The 25123-nt window shown below is 37.1% G+C and overlaps 2 protein-coding genes across 3 annotated transcripts; one reads left to right on the forward strand and one right to left on the reverse strand.

Annotated features, from left to right (window-relative positions):
* The first annotated feature begins 1370 nt into the window (after positions 1-1370).
* LOC139937803 (signal recognition particle 19 kDa protein-like) lies at positions 1371-5398 on the forward strand. Its single transcript, XM_071933119.1, has 4 exons — positions 1371-1448; positions 2279-2426; positions 3516-3627; positions 4485-5398. The coding sequence occupies exons 1-4, from the start codon at positions 1402-1404 to the stop codon at positions 4616-4618; spliced, it is 441 nt and encodes a 146-aa protein (XP_071789220.1). The 5' UTR covers positions 1371-1401; the 3' UTR covers positions 4619-5398.
* Positions 5399-14117: 8719 nt separating this feature from the next.
* LOC139937808 (uncharacterized) lies at positions 14118-24393 on the reverse strand. 2 transcript variants are annotated; one of them, XM_071933123.1, is made up of 10 exons: positions 24254-24393; positions 22391-22403; positions 21636-21765; positions 20846-20966; positions 20150-20320; positions 19670-19823; positions 18871-18919; positions 17460-17686; positions 16553-16740; positions 14118-15397 (listed from the first exon to the last, which is right to left on the reverse strand). In XM_071933123.1, the coding sequence occupies exons 1-10, from the start codon at positions 24288-24290 to the stop codon at positions 15195-15197; spliced, it is 1293 nt and encodes a 430-aa protein (XP_071789224.1). In that variant the 5' UTR covers positions 24291-24393; the 3' UTR covers positions 14118-15194. The 2 variants fall into 2 exon arrangements, with proteins under 2 accessions (XP_071789224.1, XP_071789223.1); XM_071933122.1 differs by having other exon boundaries at positions 20150-20326.
* Positions 24394-25123: the final 730 nt, after the last annotated feature.

The following is a 25123-nucleotide window of genomic DNA, read 5'->3' on the forward strand; positions in this document are numbered from 1 at the left end:
GAAAAACGCAGAAGTGCGCGAATGAGCGCTTAAATGTCTATGAAATGAAAATGAAAATTGTATAATTAAACTTGTAAAAAGCACAAACTTTCGAGAAAGATTAAACAAAACTAACATTTTGATAAGCAAGGAAATTGTTACCATCTGGTGCGGGGTATTTTTGGAAGGTAAACATCGCTTGGCGGAAGGAGCATACTAAAACAAAATAAGATTGATTGCTCTGAAACTAGCCTACCTGTCCCCTTCACAGGTAGCCCCAGCCCCCCCCCCCCCCCCCTGCTGTAAATGGTTACTTAGGAAATGTTCAATGATACTGGAATTTTAAGCTCTGCTGTTAATATGAAATGGAATTTAGAAACTTAAAAAAAAACTGGTCTTAGTATGTTATTCACAGAGAACAGAATATTCGATCCATTGAACTTAGGAATTAACTAAACATGAAGTGCAGTCCGTTTATAAACTATACGTCATACAAACTCGCAGTTCTCTACAACGAAGTTATAAATGTAAGCCTACTAGTTTTCAATTTCAAAATTTCTCGAACATTATTTCATCGTTTTCCCCCCTAATTTAATATTGGTAATTGTGGTGACGTTTTTGAGCCGGAAGTGCAATGTAAACCTTTAGGCCCCTTACTTCCGGTTCTAATACGTCACGCGGCAGGTTCTTCCACAGGATAAATGATTACCGCTGTCTAGAGACTCCGTTACCTGTGACATCACATAATTGGCGAAAAGAGCCACCTGGTCTGTGTCGTCAGACTCTGTGTACATCAATGAAAGAAGACATCTAATATAATGTTACACTTCATGGAGATCGCACTGAAGATAGATGTTTTATCAATTTTTATATGAAAAGGGTGGCACATCTCAAAAAATAATGGTCAGCTGTAACTTTTATAACTTTTGAATTTATGTCGAATTTCCCACCCCAATTATGTCCCAGCTTTGCATGGGGTCTGCTAATTTGATGAGAAATTAAGAAGATGAAAAAAGCGAATTAGCGCATAATTTAATGACTATAATATAAACATCCGCACAGAAGATTCGGTCTAGTAGTAGAAATGCCCTGAAATGTTACAGAGTCACTTTTTTTGTAAAGCAAAGATTTAAAGCTTCCCCGCAAAATCTATTCAAAGTGGCACACATTATGACTGATTACAATAATACCGTTTAATAGACAAAAGTCAAAACAATAAATCACAGTATTTTGGTTTATTTTAAGACCTGTGTCATCAGTATGCATTAATCAACCATTTATTTTGTCTTGCTGCCTGCGGGTAATTCCACCTCTTTTGCAGTGAAACTTAGGTCAAACTTTTACAGTAAAGCGTCATTGTGTCTTATCGCTTGAGGGCGGTATATTATTTTCAATAATTAAAAGCCACACCACACAAGAACCATGGCGCACCACATGAGTGAAGATAAAAACCCGTCTTTGAAGGAAAGGTAAACAGTTTTGGTGTACATGTACTAAATTATCACAATGAAGAGTCTTTTATTGTTCTTGCACGTATACTATTATATATCTTTCATATCGTGTGTAATTAATATCGTAAAAATGAACGAAGCATATGGGTTAACGTCAGCCCATTGAAATGTGTTTAATCTATTTCGTGAAAATCCACAAACCATCAAACATCAGGCTATTTGTATATATGACTGATTGTGGCATAATTTTAACTTTAAAATTTACCTTTAGGGGTCTGTTTTTCATATTCCTCTAAGATCTACCCTAGTTTTGTCTGTGTTTTCTAATCTAAATCTAATTTGGAAAGATTTTCATGTAATTCTAACGAGTTAAAACTTGTTTCCCCCTTTTTTTCTTAAAAATAATCCTCATTGACTCAAGTCAATGTGTCTAATAACAGAAGGAAAACAGAAAATGAACTTTGAGCAAGTATAGTTGGTTTTGACACTTTGGTTTGTTGACATTTTAATTTGAGCTACATTTATTTAGTGTCGGTGGTGTGGAACATGGCATTTTTACCCCCCAATTCTGTTGAATAGTCTAATTATAAACTTCATTTCATACAAAACATTCCAGATTCCCTTCTTTCTCGTGTAGATGCGATGATTGCAGTCCCGCTATTACTACTCTTACTGGTTACACTTACAGTAGAAGAGATCTGTAATTTACCATGGACCTCATTGTGTAGATTTGTAGTGTTACAGTTAAACCTCCAAGTTTTGACTGGTATGGGCTGTGAACGATCGTAGCATCTATTCGGGCGTTTGTTACCTTCCACGTTAAACTATTTATTTTAATTTTTCTTCAGATGGATCTGTGTCTATCCCACTTACATCAATAGCAGAAAAACTATTCCAGAAGGTCGTCGGGTTCCTAAATCTAAAGCAATAGAAAACCCAACAGTCAATGAAATCAAAGATATCTGCAATGCAGCTGGCCTGCAGGTGATCGTTGAGGTAAAGATTATCTTTTGTTGGTCTTGAAGATGAACTAAAATGAGCCAGTCACTTGTGGATTGCACTTGCTATAATTCAACTGAAACTGTTGTTGTTCTTCTTGAAATTGATACCTGTACCCAGTACCCACAGTATTAACCTTTGAGTTATCGCACATGGACAATTACTATCGACTAATCCTAGAATTTGTCAGTAGTAATCGTCTGGGGGGGGGGAATTACGAATATTAGATTGGTAAGCTATATGAGCTGGTTATAAATTTTATACCACTGCCAATCCTACAGATAAATGTTTCTGTCCAACATACAATCCAACTCATGAAAAACACAAATTTTGTTCACAAAAAATTATGTACTACTCCCCTTTTCCCTAATTGCAACCGGACAACATATCCTTTTTAAAAGCAAGAAAATCTTTACACCAAGTAGCGCTAACAAATTGTTTTAAACCACAAGGGAAACTGAGTAAATTTTGAAATGATTCTTTGGGTTGAACAAAGAATTGACTAGATTGTTCAACCCAAAGAATCATTTCAAAATTTACCCAGTCAGTTTCCCTTGTGGTTTATATTGATACCTGAAACAAAAAGTCGCATCCCCTTAAGGTGATCCCCTGGCTGCCGCTTCCCAGGTTGTATCGTAATTTGGGTGTGATCCCTGGCTACACGGCAGTTAATGGTTGTATGGCTTCTGACTGGCACCCCTGAACAAAGATATTGACAAAATAGGGACAACGCCAATATAGGGCTAGATAGCTCAGTTGGTAGAGCGCCGGCACGTTAATCCGGAGGTCGTTGGTTCGAGTCCCACTCTAGTCAATTCTTTGTTCAACCCAAAGAATCAACAAATTGTTTTATGAACTGAGTACTTTATTGACTGTCACAGCGCTCGATCTCACAAAACACTAAGACTGATCATAAGATGAGTTGTCAATATTACCTCAGTGAGCTGTAATGTGACATCACACATTGCTTAGCAATTCAGATTGATTCGCAGTGAAGATCATTCTTATCTTATCTCTTTGTTCAACCGGCCCCAGAATTTCCTATGGCATGATTTTTATCTTTAAAACTGATTTTGTTTGATTTAGCCTGGAAAGTTATACCCTCGAGACACCAACAGAGATCCTTTATTTCGTGGCAGAGTAAGAGTACAACTCAAAAATGAAGACAACACACCTGTAAAAGAACAGCTTCCAAACAGTAAGTTAATAGAAAAACACTAATAAAACGCTCCTTTGGCTTAAACAGGGTTACCCTCTTTACAGTCCATACGGATGTGTAGGCAGAAAGCACTACCTCACCAACTTTTACGAAGTAATCATGGTTAAGGACACAAGTGTCACGACCGGGAATCAAACCCACACTCTGCTGATCAAACACCAGCGCTTGAATCTGGTGCTCTTCACCGCTAGGCCATGACACGTGACATGCATTGACAGACCAAAAAGGGCGGGGGGGGGGGTCAAGGGAATGAACAATTAGATTTTCAAATGTAGTGTGTCTTGGCCAAGTGGTTATGAGCACCAAACCCCAAATCAGGTGTTTCCAATCAGCAGAGTGTGGGTTGGAGTCTCAGTCGAGGCACTTGAATCCCTAAAGCAAGACAGTTACATTACTGCTTCATTTTTTGGATGAGGTCTAAAACCACAAGTCCCATATGTAGAGCACGTAAAAGAACCCAGTTACACTTATCGCTAAGAGAAGGGGTTTGCCCTTGTGTTTCTAGTATTGGCTGCTAAATATGCCGCAGCACCTTGTAAACCCTTAGGTGCGACATACTTCACAAAATTGAAAAACTGTCTTGAAATGTTTCACTTTGTTCGAGCGCCACGAGTACCTTATTAGTAGACATGTGCGATATCAAAGACAAAGGTGACTTTAGAAGCAGCGTCTGGGGAGTGTTTTGTCTGGCAGAGTTTAAAATGATACTAAAGAAGATATTAACGTAATGAGCCAAATCCAGAATTCATTTTTATGCATTGAAATTGAACTTTGATACATTTTCCAGAAAGAGCTCCTAGCAAAAATTAGTTCTGGATTTGTTATTTATATTGCAGGAAAATCATTGTTTTTGTACATCAGTGAGATGATTCCCAAACTCAAGACGAGACAACAGAAGCAAGGAGGTGGGGCAGAGTCTTCAGCAGGAGGCCAAGACAAAGGGAAGAAAAAGAAGAACAAGAAAAGATGACGCGGTGGTTAATAAAAAAAATTTGCTTTCTTTCTCTTCTTTCTCAATCTTTGATTCTGTTTGGACATTTGGGGTGGGATTTCCTTGAGCATTCAAACATGGGTCTATTTCTTAAAACAGTGAGCTTTATTTCAGTTATTCAGAGGTAATTTTTAGAAAAGAAATGAAATAGAGTGGGATTTCTTAAAACGAAATGATCATAAAGGTCATGTAAACTGTTTTACCTAATAATGCATGGAGACAAGGTCAATTTTCAAAGATCAAAGAGAGCTTTGTCTTTATTAACAATAGTCAAATTAACTTTTTACTATGAACTACATGTAGTGGACTGTGATCAAGTTACTAACCAGCATTGTATCTGGGATGCCCTATCTCAGATCTGGACAGCCTTCTGATTTATTTCCATGCAAGAAGTGAAGTGCAGCTCAGCAATTTGGATGACTAATTTTTCATTTGAAATTGATTGAACATTTATATGTGTATTTAGAAACTGCCCTTTTTTAGAACACCGACTACCTTTGGGTGGTTTACTAGGATTTCTTCCTCGCTCTAACAATATTTAATACCATAATGTAAATTCACACATCATCAACACTGTTGGACTCTGATTATGGTGATATGGCTGATCCTATGCAGTCTTCGATCCAACAAAATCGAACAGAACATGCTGAGGTTTTGGTGGATTGGGGATTGTTTGGGTTAATGTTTCATTTCATCATATGTACAATCCATAATTATTCAGTAAATTAAATGTCAAATCCATGACAAACACAATTTAAATTGAATTAAATGTGAAATTTTTGCTTGTTTAAAAAAATATATTTTTTTTATTTTTATTAAATTGCAAATGAGTTCTTGAGTGTTTATAGACAAAATGCATGTTTTATATAATGACGCTAAACTATTCTGATATTCAAATGGCGCTGATTGCAATTGCATAGTGGTTGGGGCTGAGGGTGAGGTGTTAATAGTGAAACATAGTCAGTGTTAGTTTGGTTTTAGTGCACGGGTTGGGTTAAGTTAAAGCGTAAAGTTTTAATTTTGTGTTAGGGTGTTGAGTACTGGACTCGGTTTCACAAAGCACAAAGATTCATCTTAAGATGAGTTGTCAACATTAACATAGTGATTTGTACTAAGACATCACAATTTGCTTGGCAATTAAGATGACTTGATATGACCAATCTTAGCTGTTTGTGAAATCGTGCCCTGGTGTTGTAACTGTGGCCATGGTTTGTGCTCGCATTGCAACAGAGTCCTGCACGTGCATTTTGCTAAAACATGCATTCTGTCTATTTTTCCCGCAAGTGTACACTTTTTAATTTCCAACTTGACACATCTATGAGTTATACTTCAATTCTATTCAAATTTCACATTGTTGAGCAATATGTAAAGTTTACCCCTGTAGTATAGACGAAGGGCCAAGACCCATTTAGATTGAAAATAATATTAATATTAATTTGTTTTTATAGCGCACACATATCCAATCAGCTAAATCAAGGCCCTATAAAACTTTATAATCCCAATTCAGCTTTCTCAACTTCCCAGGAGCATACATTCTTACATGTAATCTTACAAAACGAAATTTATCACCTCAAAAAAACCTAGATAGTTACAAACAATACCATTTTAATTTTCTCAAAAATTCTCAAAGTTTGTTCCGTAATAAAATCACTTAACCTGAGCTTTTCTTGCAAAGATTTCTAACATGTCTAAGAAAAGTTTGATGACTTTTTAGTTTAGTTTTGGCGTGCCAATGTTATCAAATGAAATCAAATCAAATCAAATCAGCTGATGCACTAAGACTCATCTAAGATGATTTGTCAGTATCACCATAGTGATTTTGATTGTGAAATCAGACTTTGCTTGGGAATTAGGATTGATTCAAAGTTAGGATAATTTTTTTGCTATGTTGTGAAATTGAGAACTGAGCTACAAAGGAAATGGTATGAGTAGAGTTTGTCCGATTCAAGAAAAGCCCATTGAGTAAACAATACACTAAGGCCAGATCTGAATCAGTGGCTGCGGATGTGGCTTGATGGCCATGTGAACATGCATTAAAGCATAATATGAGGCCCATAGTAACAGCTATAGCCGCAACTGCAAATTCAGTCATGGCCTAAAGCGCTTACTTCCTGCGAATGCGATACAAATTTTGACGTCACAAGTTTGCAACAAATAATTCAACTGCAAAGCATTTGCATTTGCAAGGAAGTATGAACCGGGCTTAAGTTGGTCTCTCCTTCATTGTTCAGTGTCTTACTACAGTAAATCGCCATCATGGTCCAGCCTGTTAAAAGCTAGACTTGACAAAGTCCTACAGCTGGTGGTGGTGGCACACAGTCTACAAAAGTAGTAGTTCGCTCGCGTCCTGATGTCACTTGAACGATTGCAATTGTAGTAGAGACTGAGTCATCTGGCTAGCTAGACTTGACACAGTCCTTCAGTTATTGGCACAAAGTCCAAAAAGCAGAATGTTCATCCCAATATCAATTCAACAGTTGAATTTGTAGCAGAGATAGCTGGCTAGTCCTTCTTCAGTTGGAAGCACACAATCCACAAGTTGAGTTAGACTCAACAGCCAGACGTCACTTCAGTTTAACTTGTACCAGAGAGTCATCTAGCTATATTTAACAGTTCTTCATCAGCTGGTGGCACAGGGTTCAAAAAGCGAAATGTTTAGCCTCAATATTCAAATGTCAATTCAACAGTTTATCTCGTAACAAAGGAGTCATCTGGATAGACTTGACACAATCCTCTTTCAGTTGGTGGCACACAATCCCAAAAGCGTTGATTAGTCTCGAGATTGGGTGTATGTCTCCAAGGTTACCATCTCAATCTGTGGAAGGAAACAAAAAAATATTGTAAGATCAATTTTTGATAAACACTTTTAATGTATAGAAGAGTTTGCGGTAACACCATGTAATAACAATCTCTAAATGAATTGGGGTGGTACTGAAAAGAAGACGATCAGAAGACGATCGGGGCATACTGATCGAAACGTCGAGTTACTCCAACGGTTCTTTTCAGAACCACTCCAACTCATTTAGAGATTGTTATTACATGGTGTTACCGCAAACTCTTCTATACCTTATTTCCACCATGCAAAGTTTCAAATCCTACTTTTAATGTAAGTATCAGTTGTTCTGTCTGACTCTGAATGTGCAAATTCTCCTCTAGCTCCAATCAGTTCTTCAACTTGTTGATCATGTCAAGCAACATGACACAGCAGGCCAGTTTTTGTTTAACTTTTGGTGTTTTAAAATAGTCTTTTTCGAACAAATTGACCTATTTTAATGAGGTTTTCCGCCAGATGGTTGTTAGTTTTTCTTTCAAATTCACAGTTTGAAGCCTTCTAAGATATGGCACATTCCATAAAGCGTTAACTAGCCTAAAGATCGGTGTTTGTCATTTCCAAGGCCATCATCTCAATCTGCGGTAGATAACACAATGATTTTCAAAGATTATTTTTGATAAACATTTTTTATACAAGTATATATCAGTTGTTCTGAGGAATAAACAAATCTGAATACTTCTTGCATGTGCAAGAAAATTCCCCCATCTCCACACAGTTCATCAACTCATTGAACATGCACACACAACACAACGTTCCAGGTCTTGTTTGCATTTGTTTCTTAGTGTCTTTTTGTTTGGTTAACTTGACCTATTTTAGTGAGATCCACAGTTGGTTGTAATGTCATTCCTTCAAATTGCAACTTTAAACCTTCTCTAGGTTCAAGTTCTGGAATAAAAAATTCTTTGAAAAACTTTGGGATGAACCTTCTCTTCAAAGAAAGCTTTTAGAATTAACTTTTTTCAAAATTACCAAGATGTATATTGTTGCTTCTTTGTACCGAAATCTTCCAACGATGCTCATTCAAACAGGTCCAGTTATAGTCACCACCCCACTAGAAACTGCGGAATTAAGAAAAATTTATTAGACCCATACAAATTTGTCCTAAGTATTTAAACATGTATTAAAACACATTGCAAGAAACACAGACTTATTTTGTTTCAGAAAAGATTTTAATAATGCTGTTTAAGCAACTTCTAAGGGTTTCCGAGTTGTTTTACCTTTGAGGTTGGCTGGTCGTTCATATGATACAAGTATTTTGACTGCTGGCTACAACTGTCGACTCTTTATTGCATAAGAGATTTGTTTGAGAGATTCAAAAACTGAATTTTTTTATGCAGGTTTTGTTTTTTCTTCCAAAGTAATTGATAAACTGATGTTTAGACTTGTTCAAAACCCTCAGAGTGTCTTGATAGAGTTATCCCTTTTAGTAGCAAAAGTGCTGTTCACACGGCAGGAATTTAACTGGGGTCCCTTGCTTAATTTTAGCATGGTTGTAAAATGTAGCAATGTTTGACAAGATTTTGCAAGAGACCTTGAACAGTCGAAACAATTTTGTAAAATTTTGCAACCATGCTACAATTTAGCAAGGGACCCTTGGTAAATTTCTCTCATGTGAAAGGTGGTTTAGTAACTTATATAACCCGATACATTACCAAATCTTTTGCATGACCCAAGTCTGTGCTGGTTGGATCATCTCTGCCCAGTAAGGATTTCAGCACACACTGCTTAGTCATCCTCATCCTCAGGTAGAAAATAAGATCTGCTTTGGGGAAAAAAAGTTAACTAGAAAGGTTATAATTTGAGGTTCACTAATTTGGCTTTAACCTGATACTTCACCTGTTATACTTAACCTCTGCTGGAAACATCCGACCTCACTTGCATCCAGTCACTCATCATGGACGTCAAAGGGAGAGTTTCATCTTCTACTCATAGTTCTTAATTTTGGTTCAAGGCTTTATTTTGAAGGACATTCTTTTACTGTCCTTAGCACAAAGTTGTGTCACCGCAAAGAAATTGAGATTGAGCATCTTGAATCAAGACTAAGTACCAATATCACCAGTACACCTGTTGAATGAAACAGTGGAGAGTTAGTCTCATTTCTAGGCCTTTACTCTCTTACCACTCATACATACCTAGGTATCAAGGATCTTCAGTCTTGATTTTTTTTTTCGCAGTGTCTCCATTCTTTATTTTAATTTTATTTTTTCACAGCGCTTACAAATAAGGTCTAGATAATTTATTTGCATTTTTGTGGACTACAGCGCTTAAGCTTTAAAAAAAAACTTGTTGTTTGCTAGAAGTCCCCCCCTTTTTTATTTGTTTTTTATTTTTATTTTTTACTTTACTTGAACTTTGATTTAGATGATCGAGGCTTGAAGAGTTAATTTTTTCGTCTTACATTTTTTAAATTTTAAAAGATTTTTTGGTCAGTTGAAAATGTCTACATTCAGAACTGATGTAATGCTGATTATTAAGAACATTAATTGTAATTTAGTTGGTCTAAATTGTCAATTAATTACTCTTAAATCAAACACTAATCATCAAATGAATGTTGACTGGACCTAATTTTCAAAGATTTATGGTCGGTTGAAAATGTCTACATTCAGAACTGATGTAATGCTGATATTAAGAACATTAATTGTAATTTAGTTGGTCTAAATTGTCAATTAATTACTCTTAAATCAAACACTGATCATCAAATGAATGCTGACTGGACCTATTATTTGACTGCACGATTACTTCTAAAACACTAATGATGGTTTTATGCCTACAGTACAAAGTGCAGCAAGGGAGTGGAAAGTACTTTTCAAAAAATGTACTTATTTATTTGTTGTGCGTTATTTCTTTAAAATTACTCATCTTTTAAAAAGATTTTGTACCTTTTTTTAAACGTTATGCTAATTTATATAAAATCATGACAATTTTAAATAAACATGACAACTGATGCCTTGAAGAATCGAACCCAGGAATTTCCAGTTAGACTAGTCTCCTAACTAAAAAGCATCATTGGCTTCGACCAATATGCCAATCAAGAAATGCCAAGAAACTATGAAGTCACCTTGAAAGCTCTACAAGCAAGGACAACATCAACAAGATCGCAGATTGTGGGGCAAGGGGCAGTACGAGGGGATGGACTCTGCAAGAGAACGGGTTAGATCTTCTCTTACCATTTGAAGACTTCACTCTCTATTGTCTTTGTCTTGAAGGTCAAATTGCGTTATCCGACCTCCACTTTGCGCTCTATATCAATAAGCAGCTTATATTTATTAGAATTGTTTTTCAAAAACTTTACAACTCCATATAATTATAAGAGAGTGTTATATACTTTAAATTCAATTCAACTAATTGACACATCATGTAAAACACAATGAATTTATTTTCCAATGGACAGAAGTAAAAGTTTGATAAACTAGAAACAAGTACGGTGTCTTTGCTAGGCCTTTTTTTGCCAGTTAATCAGACAAACAATTTTTTTAAAGTCCATCATTTTTATATCAACGAGTTGTATTGCACAGGCAATTTAAAAAGTGGAGGTCGGATTCAGCAAAACTTATGTTACCTCTCCTTTGTTTGGTGACTTGCAATCCGGATCCATAGATAAAACACACACACATACCACATCCATAGATCTTCAACTCCCATCTGGAGACAGCAGCACAAAAATGTTCTCTTTCTTGAACTCAGGAAACAGTTCTATCGAGAAACGGTTCTATCGAGAAACGGTTCTATCGAGAAACGGTTCTATCGAGAAATGGTTCTATCGAGAAACAGTTCTATCGAGAAACAGTTCTATCGAGAAACAGTTCTATCGAGAAATAGTTTTATCAGGAAACAGTTCAACCGAGAAAAAGTTCTTGTCTTTTGAAGCTTGGCTGAACGAGATCTTTCTGCTGGCTGCTGGGTCTGCCTCAGGTCTCTGGGGTGGTGATGGGGCCTAAAAATACAAATAAACATATTTAAATATTCAAAAGGCCTTTAATAAAAGGTGCCTTTCGAGAGACAGTCTTGTGGTGTAGACAATTCAATCAGATCATTGTGAAAATGGATATCTTAAAGGTTCTTCAACTGCTGATGAAGAGATTTTTGGGAACTCGTTGTAAATTTGTACAAAACAATAGGAAAACAAAAGGGAAAAGTTTCCGTATGGCGCCACCACTTTTTCATTCGATATGAAATAATATAGTATCTAATTTACCTCAATGAGATATCCCTTTTTGTAAAAATGAGTGAAAAGGTGGTGGCGCCATACGGAAAGTTATCCAACAAAAGTTCAATTATGATTTCTTGAAAAAAAAAAAAACACCCTGAAAGTCCAGGCCCCATTATATATTAGGCAGGAAAAATATATATCTAAATACCCCCCCCCATGAGGCTGAAACGGGGGGGGGGGGGGGTGCAAACAAATAGGAATATCTCATTTGGGTAAATTTGATAATATTTTGTTTGTTTAACGAAAAAGTGGTGGCAGGATACGAAAACGTTTCAAAAGCATGGCCCCAACCATTGGCACATTCATTCCGTGGTCCTCTGCTCCTCGGACCTACCACCGAAACCACGCCGCAACTGTTAGTGGTCCGTGAACATTATAATCCTTACCTTCATAGCACAAGATGTCGTTTGGTCGATGTGCCCAGCTTCCCGGTCTTCTTGAAGTTTTACACTGCAGCCTGGGGCAATTTACTAAGGGCTTTTCCAGCCACTGTCACCGGAACTTAACATTTACTTTTAAAGTTTGTTTATAGTCGGAATGAGATAATTTCGTAAACTCAAGACAAATGGCACAGGCTCAACAGTGAATTTGGTGTTGAATGTCTACTGCAGTTTTTGTGTGAAAATGTCTGACCATGTGACAAAAGAGCACAACACATGGTTCATTTTCGAATTCGTGCACTTCAAATAATATTGCCCAACTGTTAGGCATTAAGAAAGTCACTTGGCCAGTTCTAAAAGTGCAACAGTTATATCCGAAATGTTTCTAAATACACATGGCTGGCCATGGTAAGAATAATAATCAAATTTACGAGTAAAGTTCATCAGAAATCGCGACGTCCACATCCGGCGTTGGAGCCGAATTATACGGCCACCTCCCACTCGAGTCCCCGACACACGTATGAATGCCGTTTGCGTTTTTTGGTATTCGACATGCAAAGTGCTTCGAAAACTGCGCAAAACACCTCATTTGCATAACATTGAAGATCTTTAACGAGGTGACATTCCACAGTCGCCCCGGCCCGCGCAGGTGCAAATGTACTGAATGAACTTAAAGAGTAAAAGTCTCACTCCAAATAATTTATTCCAGAAAAAGATAATAAAAAACCAATGGCTGGAAGTGGGCCTAAATGATAGCTATGCCACGGAGCAATTTTACAGCTATCAATTGGAGGCAACCAGGTTGCCTCCAATTGATTTGCCTCCAATTGATAGCTGTAATTGTTAAAGTCTCACTCCTTGATGACTGAATTAATTTATTCCAGTGCGAGAACAAAAATGACGGGAAGTTTTTTTATTTTTTTTTTATTTTTAACAGGGTAACCACCCGAATCCGCGGCGTAACTAAGATAATTTTTTAGAGGGGGGGGGGGGGGGCACGATTTTGTTCTAAGGGGCGCTTCAGAAAACCAAAGTTCATAACTAGATCAGTCTGTGCGGTTTGACAAAATATCATCTCCGATCATGCTAAGATTTTACCAGCATCTTCAGAAAACCATGTTCCTTTAGTACAGAATTCATCTCGAAGCAATCTGAGCGAGGTTGATGTTTTCATATTGAGGCCGGACGCCGCCCACAGAAAAAGCTTGCCCGAAGAGCACTTTGTTTCTTGTGAGGTATTTCTCTGTTTAGGCCATACCGTTTATGAGCGAGGGGGAGTTCAAATCCATGTGACCAGTCCGGAAAAAAAAAACTTGCCACAAGTAAAATTTGCATCAAGTATAAAATATATTATTTGGTTTATTCTTGCACCGATGTGTAAGATTAAAACCAAGTAAAAATGTGTTGCCATTGAGAAAATGGTGCTGGGAATGACCCATCGTGTTAACACAGGCCACGCCCTAGTTCGCACAGCCAACATTTTGCAAGGGAAAATTTGTATGTAAATTTACCCATAGGGATTCGAACCCATGGTGGGCTAGCGCAGTTACATAAGTATAATACAAGTCCTCTCTGGACTTTAATGGCTGTGCAACCAACCGCGCTTCATGCACATGGAATGCTTTTGTAGCACAAAATACATTCAAGCAGTAAATCACTATCCCCACGAAAATAATAGGAAAACTGAAATTTGAAAAAAAAGTTGTCAAATTGAGATTTCATGTAAATTGCCCCTTGTGACATGGCTTTCATGATTGAGGCCCAATTCCCGACATTTTTTTCTCGCAGTGGAATAATTTAATTCATTCATCTCGAAGTGAGACTTTTACAGTTGGGTTAACTCCAACTAATTAAACAATATTTCCAACAGTATTAATTGCATAAAATGATGTTTTTTTTATATATCCCAAAGCACCCAATTTAAGGGCAATGTCACTTTACTGGTTGACATTTCAACCCTAACACCTCTGGAAGGCCAACTGACAACACAACACAACATACAAATACTGGAATAAAATAATAACAACAATTTATTTGTAAGATTACTCTTTGGGCATGAGCATGAAATAACTTTATTTTGAAAGAACATTTCATCAAACTATAAACATCAACAATCTGAAAGACAACTAGGAAATATTTACATTCGCTTACAAGATGAAACTGATTAACAGCCAAAATTACATAATATTTACGTTGTTGCAAGTGACAAAAACAAACACACTAATTTTGTTTGCTTAGAAAAGAATTTTCGCTTAGCAAATTTTGCTGAGCAGTTAGCTTTATTAATTTGGGCCCAGATCTTAGGAATTTCTTGAAGCTATCTTCCACCTTTTGATAACCCCTGGAGTTTTTTAGCTCAAAGGAGATTTTTAAGAGTCTCCTAAGTGCTAGGTTAGTAAAGTTTTGATCACAAAGCAGGCCAGATTTCATTATATCTAAAGAAAAATACAACATTTTGTGTTAACCAGGAGCAAGTTCGATCAGCGACCATTGGTCAGCCACTAGTCAATATTCCATGGTAACCTTTGCATGAAATACATTGAGACTCATTTCTGACTAGGGAACTCTTTGTTGAAGGAGGTAGATGGATTGATTGGCCAAACAATTTACACAGATAAAAACACAACTCAAAATTTCTGATACTGGGTAAAAAGTCTTCTTTGGTTTCTCTGACTAATATTTTATGTTACTGACAGGTCAGACTTTCCGGTCAGACCTATGCTGAGGTCTACTAATGGGGTCCAATTTTGCATGACTCTGCTCATTTGAAATCCTTCACTTTCGGTGCCCTGCAAAGTACATAGTTCGATCGGGGTGAGAGTCATTCCAGACAAAAAAGTCTGACACTATGATAACAATTTTAGGAAAGATTTTAAAATGATGGCATTTCCACCTTTTAGTAGACTCCTGTGGTTTAGGAACAGCATACTCAGCACTGGACTAGAGAAGTAAATCGAAGGGCAAGGTTTCAAAAAAGGTTACTGATTTTCTTCACCAGGCTAGTTTAAAAAAAGTCTGAATTCTGATGAAAGTGAACATTTTGTATTCCTGTTCCATCGCCTCCAAGTGAATGGTAATCAGAGCTGTGAAAATGGGCCCAGATCTCTTCACTTTCAAACTTTTAAGTTTACTTTAGCCATTTTGACCAAAGTTGTTGGTAAAGTCCTGAAACTGTTTGAGTTCCTCGCTGGTTACTGTCCGATGACAAGATTCTAAGGCCTTCATGAAGTCTTGGAGGGTCATGTCTCTTGGCTTGACGTCTTCAGGAGGGAGTTCAGTCATCTTAGATGTTAAACAACCAGGGGTGTTCTCATCACATGGTGTGAACTTTCCATCTAAAAGAACCCATATAATGAATGAATGATAAACTGATGATAATCATCATGAATTGCTTGTTTATTGAAAGACACTGGACACTATTGGTAATTGGTGATTCTCAACATAACAAAATAACAAACCTGTGAAAAGTCCGAACTCAATTAGTTGTCAAAGTTGTGAGATAACAATGGAAGAAAAAGAAAAAACCCTGTCACCACACGAAGTTGTGTGCTTTCAGATGCTTGATTTTGGGACCTCAAAATCTAATTCTGAGGTCTCGAAATCAAATTCAAATATTTTAGTGGAAAATAATTCTTTCAAAATAAATTACGCTACTTCAGAGGGAGCCATTTCTCACAATGTTTTATACTATCAACAGCTCTCCATTGCTCGTTACCAAGTAAGGTTTTATGCTAATAATTATTTTGAGTAAATACCAATAGTATCCAGTGCCTTTAAACCGAGCTTGCCAATAGCCCAATTTCATAAAGCACCAAACTTGTTAAGCACAGAAAACTCTTGCTAAGCAGAAACAGTAACGTGCCAAGCACATTGTTGCGACTGGCATTCTGCTAATTGTTTTGATTGGCAGTTCAGGGGTGGATTTCAAAAAGGTAGTCCTAACTTAGGACTAGTCCTAGGCAATGCTAAGAGATAGGACCAGTCCTAAGTTAGGACCAGTAACTCATCCTAACTGTAACTCATCCTAACTTAGGACCAGTCCTATCTCTTAGCATTGCCTAGGACTAGTCCTAAGTTAGGACTACCTTTGTGAACTTCAATTTTTAAAAACTTTTTTCAAGGACCAAATAATAATATTATTGTGATTGTTTGTAAGACAGGGATGTTGGGCTGGCATATTGGTATATTTCCTCTACTTCTACCCTAGGACTACAACGGTTCAAATCACACCAGGGGCACTATATGGATTGGGTTTTCAGTTCCTCTGACTGTTGGGATTTTCCCTGAAATATTTCTCTGGGAATTTCCTCCAACATCTAAAACTGAAATTGCCTTCCTTGTCTTCCCTCCATCGGGTTCTTGGCTAGTACAGTAAGTTCACTTTTATGAGAGTTCTTGGCTTCACAACCAGAATAAATTAAATTAAATGACAGTTACTGAATTTGGTAAAAATAATGGAAAACTTAAAAAAAAACTAATAATTGACTCACCGATTCCTTTTATCCAATGAGTTGCAGTTTGAATATCCCGGATAGGTTCAAATAAACCAGTCAAGATAACATTAGACAGGTCACTGCCGGAATAACCCTCTGTCCTATCAGCAAATATCTGCATGTCAGCGTCACTTAGAGTCAGGTTACAAGACGAGTGGATCTTCAGGATTGTAATCCTAGCTTCTCTGTTTAAAATGAGTTCAAAACAGAAATGACATTATAATAAAAATAATAATATTGGTGTTGACTACAAAAACCTTGGGTGTGCGGCAGTTAACCTTTGTACGGCTTCTGACTGGAATCTCCGAACAAAGATATGACAAAATAGGGGGACTGCCAACATAGGACTAAATAGCTCAATTGGTAAGGCACGTTATTACAGAGGTTGTTGGTTCAAATTCCGCTCCAGTAAATTTCCTTTGTTCAACACCAAATCATTTAAAATTCACCTAGTCGGTTTCTTGCGATTTATTTTTTGATAAATAAATAAATGTTTCATGTTCGCCTACAGAAGCCATATCGGTCGGAAACAGCCTGTATACATAGTCCCCCACAGCGGCCCAAAACGACTGTAGGATATGACCTACTTCCACTCTACCAAAATGTCATGACCAGATTTTTCAATTTCCAATGTTTCTAATAAATCATGCATTAATATTACTGTTTTTTACAGAATATTATGACCCCAAGTGATTTGTAAACGACACTATTGGGGTCAAAGAGTCTTTTGAAATGCCAAAGTTGTGAGTTTTGCCAAAACTTTGATTGGCAAAAGAATGGGCAACTCTCACTGAACATACTTTCACTGAACAACTATTTGTTGTTCTTATTAAAAGGGCAGCAAACTTTTGCTAACCCAGTTATACATTGTTTGACAGGAAACCCCATGATAAAGAAATGTCACCTGTCAGGGAGAGGTACATAGACTCGCTTCTGAAAACGCCTCAAGAAAGCCGTGTCTAGTTCCCATGGTCGGTTAGTGGCACACAAGAGGAAGAGTTGCTCTGCCTCCTGACCATTATCAGCGCTCTCCATCTGTTTTAGGAGCTCGGTCTTGATTCGTCTCGTGTGCTCCTCCTCGCGACAGCTACGGATGCGGCAGATACTATCGATCTCATCTATGAAAATGACCTGAGAAAAAACAAGGTCAATTGAGACTTTGAAGCTAAAGGTGGCAGCAGACACATAGAGTAACAAGAGCCTTGACACCCAGCAGGGTGGATATGTGCGCGTTACAAGTCTTGTTATTATTATTATTATATTATTATTACTTATTATTATTATTTATTATTATATTATTATTATTATTATTATTAAAGAGATTAAAGAGCCATATGAACCTTTCTACAGCCCGTGTTTTTGCCAACCAAAGTTTGAAAACTATGGAAAGCTATAAATGCAAATCAAAACAGATAGCTACTGTTTGTAACATAGTTACACAAATATTCAAACATTGTGGGAGGTATTTTGATTAATTGAAAATTTGCAGATATATTTAATTTGGTTAAAACATCTGGGCCCAATTTCATGGCTCTGCTTACCGTAAGCACAGAATCGGCGCTTTTGGAAGCAGTGGAATTCTGCGCTTACGGCTAGTGTACTTTACAGGTTAGCAGCGAATTTTTGCTTCTGCACGTGCGTACTCCACGTTATTGGGACGTCTACGCTTACAAGGCTAGCGCAGAAATTCGGCGCTTGCATGTTAGCAGGGAATCGTGATCGCAAGTGCAGAATTCGGTGGTAAGCAGAACCATGAAATTGGGCCCAGATAACACGATCATCAATCGGTTCATGCCATGTCAATAGAGAGGTCTAGACTGAAAGGGATATGACAACTGCCATTTAGAAGCTATTTTGTGCCTGAGAAAATAACAAGATCATTGGAGACTTTGAAGCTAAAGGTGGCAGCAGACAGTGTGTGTCAAAGAACAGGCAGGGGGAACAAAGAATGACAGACTAGACAGAACATTTGGTTGCGCTGTATTTGAACCCAAAATGGCATTCAGCAATGCATGACCGAAGAAAACTGGTCCCTCCAGGTCCCATTCTCTCTCAGTACACAGTTCTGAGAGTAACTATCAATTTAAAATCTATTTATCTATTGCTTATTATGTATTTTTTTAAAGGTATAATACAGAATTGTAAAGATGAAAACAACAATGTTAAATTTAGTCTGAAAGTTGTGGGTGAAATATTTCCCTCTGAAATGAAGTCACATTCAAGAAAAATTTATCTGAAACCTCATTGAAACATAAGAAGAAGGGACTTTCAGCAAACATTAATTACACATATATGAGAATGTGGTTTGAACTTACAGATCTCCCTTGCTGCTGATTGGCGTGTACAAATAGCTCTTTAATCAACCTGAAAAAGCAGAGAAATGTCATAAAGAATAAGTAGTGTACATTATTTGTTCAAACACCTTAAAGGCACTGGACACGTTTGGTAATTTTTGAAAAACAGTATTCTTTCTTACATGGGCTCAAATGTTCGTCAAATTTGCAAGAGAATAATGAAAGAAAAAACACCCTTGTTGCACAACTTTGTGTGCTTTCAGATGCATAATAAAAGGTTTCATTATTCAAGTGAGAAATTACCTTCTTCTCAAAAACTACGTTACTACAGAGGGGGGCAGTTTTATACTATCAACAGCTCTCCATTGCTCGTTACAAAGTCAGTTTTTTTATGCTGATGATTTATTTTAAGTAATTAACAACAGTGTCCAGTGCCTTTAACATAATTATTTTCCACTATTGTGGCTTTTTAAACAATAATGACTTCGATAAAAGCACACAAAAAAGAACTAAAACTGTCTATGTGAACCCTCTATGCCCAAACTTCGGCAGTTTCTGTCAAAACTCAAAACTTGGTTTATTACTCATTAGATAGATGATTATAGGAGCTACCAAAGACACATAATCAGGGCCCATTAGGCAATTACGTTTTATCAATTGAAATTGTGGCTCATTTCTTGGTTGTCTTCCCTCTTAATGCCATTTTGCTATTTCCAAGAAACACCTAATTTGGCCTGCGGCATCAAAAATGTTTTTGTTATAATATTCTACCATCATTGCATCTTTTTTTTAGGCCTAGAGTAAGTTCTAAGATTCTCACTTTTCACTTTCTCCGACCCAGCTAGAGACTAAATCTGAACTCGAGACACAGTAGAATGTAGAGTCAATCTCGGCAGATACGGCTTGAGCAAGTCTTGATTTGCCCGTACCAGGAGGTCCATAAAGTAGGATGCGTTTCCATGGTTTCCTTGCACCTGAAGAAAGTGCAGGAGATTATCGGGGAAAACATTTCTGTGTATTGAAAACTGCAAGTTTCGAGTTTGGTGAGATTCCAAAAACTAATGGTGTAAATTATCATTAAGATTATTTAAGTACCATGTGAAGGCCGAGCAATTAAGTGTGGTGTTGCTAATCACCAATTCTGTTGACTGTTGAAGAATATTTTACGCATATTACAATGAAATAAATCTTGTAACTGTAGTAGTTAAATTTCTTCAAATACTAGACTGTGTATTTTCCCCTCTCATTTTAAAACTGGTCTTGTAAATAAATGCTGGTCCATCAAAAGTTTTTTACTCACCAGTAAATAAATGTGGATACTGAAGAGGCATAACAATGGCTTCTCGTAATATCTGCTTGGCCTTCGACAAACCAGCTACTTCATTAAAGGTCACTGACCCCTTACGGACGATAGTGTCCTCTATGGCTAACGTACGCGTCTTGGAATGGGCATCGGCGTTGTTACTAACACCTGTTCCTAAGCAAGTAGAATCAATATTGTTTTTGTTTACAAAAATTCTTTTTTACATCTATTATATAAAGTAGAATCAAATTTATTTTATGAAACTTTTTTAGGAAGTTATTTTAAATCTTTCTGGTGAACCAAGGGATTTGCATAAAAGTGGCTCAAAAGTGTAGCCTGATATTTGTTAAAAGAGGAAAAATATTTATTTTATTTTAGATGTGAGAGGAAAAACCCAAACGAATTGGGGTTAAAGCCACACAGTCCAAATGCAATGCACTCTGGTCTCAGGTGGGATTCAAAACAAGGGTTCACAGAGGCGCAGGGTAATAAAGAATCAACCAACCTCATTAGAACAATTAGAGTATAATCTTTGGTTATCTCAAATTGTGTTTCATTTTCACAGCTTAGATTTTGAAGTGCTTATAGAATTATTGATTTCAATCACTAGACAAGCTGTAGTGAAACTAAACAAAAGAAATGGAATACATTTTTGCCATCAGGTGGATACGACTTTGTTGAATGGATTTCTACCTGTCTCTTCCTGTTGTTTTCTCTTGTTGCTGGGTGTGGCCCCTGACTCCAACTGAGCCTTCTTTGCTTGGAGTATTTCTAGATGATCCCTCAGTGTGATATCAAGCTGACGAAGTGCTGCCTATGATAGAGAAAGAGTAACTGTTTTATTCATACAAAAATTAAGTCAATGCATTTATCATTTAAAAAAAAAATAATTCATGCAGACTGCAGAGACATTGTGGCATGTCATGGTAAAGTGAGCCGAGCTCAAGCGTGACTGATCAGCAGAGTGTTGGTTTGAGTTCTGGGCCCAATTTCATAGAGCTGCTACGCACAGCAATTTGCTTAGCATGAAACTTCTTCTTTGATAAAAACATAATTACCAACCAAATTGCCATTTGGTGCATATTGATTGTTACTGGTATTTAGCTGTTGTTTGCTCATCCTGAAAAACAAGTGGACATTTGGTTGGTAATCCTGTTTTTATCAAGGCAAACATTTCAAGCTAAGCAAATTTTTGTGCTTAGCAGCTCTATGAAATTGGGCCCAAGTATTGATGCTTGAGTCCTTCAGCAAGGCACTTAAGCTGTTAATCCTTTGCATTGACTGTGTAATGTGTAGTGCATGTAAAAGAACCAAGTCACGCTTCAGTAAGAGAGGGAGTTTGCCCCAATGTCTCCTGTAGTGGCCTTTACCACATGCCTTTTAGCCTTGCTCAGGGGTGAACCTGAATTAAATTTTTTTTTTTTTTTAAAGGAATACAAGAAAAGAAAGGGCTCTGCTTATTTTATTTCCAGTGCTTGTATACCTTCCTAACTGAATTGACATCCATCTCCACTGCCTTAGATAGGAGCAGCTGACAATTGCCACAACTGGTTATTAAATGCTGCAGATCTACATTGCTAGTTTTCTGACATTCCTCTGCAGCCGAAGCTAACCTGTTTAGAATGAGAAATCAGAGACTAAAATCCTAAATCTTTTAAGCAAAACAAATTACCTTAGCAAGAACAATGATTGCTTAGCAGGAGCAGGTTACCAGCCAAAATACAATGTATATTGTTAGTGAAGGGTTTCCATGCCTGGAATTACACATAGGCTAAGGAGGCTAATGCCTCTAATGCTCTGGTGTTGGCCTAGGTGCCCCTTTAAAAGTTTCCCATACACTTTAAGATTTTCAAAAGGATTTAAAAGTGCTCTATGAAAAATGAAAATGGCATTGCCCCTCATTTTATGACATTCCCATCCTGGATTCCTGCTAAAAAAATTTCCTCAGCTCAGACAATTAGCTACTGTTTACAAGCTTCATGAAATCAATGAATGGGAGAAAGAGTGAGAGGGTTAACCTGTTAGAAGTTTTACCCCCTTGGAGCTAGATGTCTTGTATGATAACAATCCTTGAAGTGGTGTAATTCCCCTTTTCTATTTAAGTTGCTTTAGCTGCGATTCATGTCATTATGAAAAAAAAGTAGGAAGCATTTGAAAGTGCAATGAGTTTAGCTTCATTTTATTTTTAATATTTATGAAAGAGTGTAACAATAATTATAGCACTGGAAAGACACTTACCACGATGCTGCTTCTATGGAGGTTGTGACAACCATATAATGGGAAGATGATAACATCAGACGAGACATGTATCGGTATGGAGAAGAAAAAAAATGTATTTTATAACAAATTGAAATTGGGCGTTTACATTATTAATCAGAACCTTTAATTTGGGGAACAATTTGAGATTTTTTTATATATTCATTACAGTTTACAGTTATCACAAAGGAAAACAAATTCCAAGAGCATGGACATTTGTTGGCCAGGCTCAATGATCTTTAGACTGAAAGGGAATTCAATTAAGTAGAGGTCTAAGACAATTTTTTTTAAACTACTTGTTTTGCTTTGAAACTGTTCAAAATGATAGAGCTTGTAAAATTGGAGTTTGAATGAAAGACTTCTGAACCTGAATACAGAATGTGTGCCTCTCACATGATTCAAGTCTATGTAGTCACCATGCCAATCAGTTGTTTAGATGTTATGTCAAAACAAAATATAAAGCGAATAAAACAAAACCCAGACGGTTCATTTGAATGTTACTATGGTAACAGCCAGAAATTGTGATGGTCAATATTTACGAAGGCTTCAACTAATGAAGTGGCAAGAAAAAGATAGAGCTAAACGAAGGAGACAAATTGACTTACTTTGAAACTTACCATCCACTGCATGCTTTCTAAATAAGGCATAGCATAGTATAGTATAGTAGGCCTATCTATAAATTAAATGATGTTGCAATGAACTTAAGTGCAAGGCTATGTGAAACTATTGTCATGGTTACAAGGTGCACAAGGACAAAAAGAACATATTTTTATTATTTAAAGCTCATTCGTTGGGTACTTTTGACTTTTCACACAGAACGATTTCATCCACTGCTTGTGGACAGCTACTTCTAGAAACTATTATTATAAGGCTCCCCCGTGAGCTCAAAGGGGAGCCTTATATAGTTTCTAGAAGTAGTGGACAGCAATGCAGCAATTCACTTGGCATAAACCCAGTAACTGGGGCGCTGTACTCCTTTTTTCGAAATTTTGACATTATCGGTCGGCAGTCGGACTACCGAAAATGTCAACATTTTGAAAAAAGGAGTACAGCGCCCCAGTTACTGGTACTGGGTCTACACTTGGCATGGGTTTTGTGTGAAAGCTAAATTTGAGTAGCGATCAGTACTCACTGATAACCAAACTGGATAACGTTTATTTACAAGGTCATTGACAACAATGAGACTGCCAACTATCATACAGCACTGCTGAGACATGACCAGCACGTTGGTTGTGTTTATCCGGAGGTCACAGGTTCAAATCCTGTTCTGCCTCCGCTTCTGCTGCCCCCTGGGCATTGTTTTTGTTCACCCCATTAATTATTAAAGGCAGTGGACACTATTGCTATTGGTAATTGTCAAAGACTAGCCTTCACATTTGGTGTATCTCAACATATGCATAACATAACTAACCTGTGAAAATTTGAGCTCAATCGGTCATCAAAGTTGCAAGACAATAATGAAAGAAAAAAACACCCTAGTCACACGAAATTGTGTGCCTTTAGGGATAACTTTCCGTATGGCGCCAACACTTCTTCACACATTTTTACAAAAAGGGATATCTAATTGAGGTAAATTAAATACTATATTGTTTCATATCGAATGAAAAAGTGGTGGCGCCATACGGAAACTTTACCTTCGTTGAAAATTACTTCTTTCTCGAAAACTATGGCACTTCAGAGGGAGCCGTTTCTCACAATGTTTTATACCATCAACCTCTCCCCATTACTCGTCACCAAGAAAGGTTTTATGCTACTATTTGTTTTGAGTAATTACCAATAGTGTCCACTGCCTTTAAAATAAAATAAAAAATTAATAAAGTTGAAATGGAAAAGATAATAACGTACCCTGATACTGCTTGAGCAAACTCATTTTATGTTGCATACGGGAAAATGTATGTTTCTAGTAGCACAAGAGAAGTTTTTCAACTTCAGAAGTTGTAAGCTAGCTCAGTCAAATGATATGTGTTTGATTCGCTGAAAGCAAGTACTTTTCTAAGGGAAGCGCCCTCTATCACAATTTTATGCACGCACTGTGTGGTAGCCTGAACGTCTGACGTCATTCTTTGAGGCTCGTGCGGTATGGCCCAGGTGACCGGACGTGACGCTTACAAACAGGTAGACAATCTGATTCACCTATGATTTCAACGGCAATTAAAACTTAGACTTTGTGGTTAAAACATAGCTCCCGATGACGGTTAAGAAGTAGCCTACAACAGCTTCTCGATAAAGCACAGTGAGAATCATTCTGTAATGTTGTTATGGAAAAATATACATGTATATAAAATTGTATCCCCAAACTTTTAATCAGACAAACGTTTCTGTTCACATAAAGAAGTCAAAAGCTTTTATTCACAGAACTAGAATTCACAAGAATATCTACAACATTTCAACAAAATAGCCTACTTTTAAAATAAACGTAGTCTGGAATGAAGGCATCGTGCTTAAACGCTACATTCTAAACAAAATAAAGTGACATGGTTTTCTAAGAAAAGGCGGACCCATTAGGCCTTGTTGATCACGTGATCCGATTAGGCGGTCAGTGGCTTACCAAAATGGCTCATTACAAAAACAGTAAAATTAAAAGCTCAGGGTTATTGAAAAATAAATGAGATGACGTCAATGCACTTGCAAATTCACAAGGGCCCAATTTCATGGACCTGCTTCAGCTCAACAAAATTCTTCTTAGCAAAAATAAACAGGGAACCAGTCACAAAC

The sequence above is a fragment of the Asterias amurensis genome, chromosome 5 (assembly GCF_032118995.1).
Source record: "Asterias amurensis chromosome 5, ASM3211899v1".
Taxonomy (NCBI): domain Eukaryota; kingdom Metazoa; phylum Echinodermata; class Asteroidea; order Forcipulatida; family Asteriidae; genus Asterias; species Asterias amurensis.

Coding starts and splice junctions, on each gene's coding strand:
- LOC139937803 (XM_071933119.1), top strand. CDS start 1,402: ATGGCGCACCACATGAGTGAAGATAAAAACCCGTCTTTGAAGGAAAG. Junction 1,449..2,278: donor AACCCGTCTTTGAAGGAAAG/GTAAACAGTTTT, acceptor ATTTTTCTTCAG/ATGGATCTGTGTCTATCCCA. Junction 2,427..3,515: donor GCCTGCAGGTGATCGTTGAG/GTAAAGATTATC, acceptor TGTTTGATTTAG/CCTGGAAAGTTATACCCTCG.
- LOC139937808 (XM_071933122.1), bottom strand. CDS start 24,290: ATGCAACATAAAATGAGTTTGCTCAAGCAGTATCAGG. Junction 18,920..19,669: donor TGGGTCGGAGAAAGTGAAAA/GTGAGAATCTTA, acceptor CTGCTTTTTCAG/GTTGATTAAAGAGCTATTTG. Junction 15,398..16,552: donor TCATTGGATAAAAGGAATCG/GTGAGTCAATTA, acceptor GGGTTCTTTTAG/ATGGAAAGTTCACACCATGT.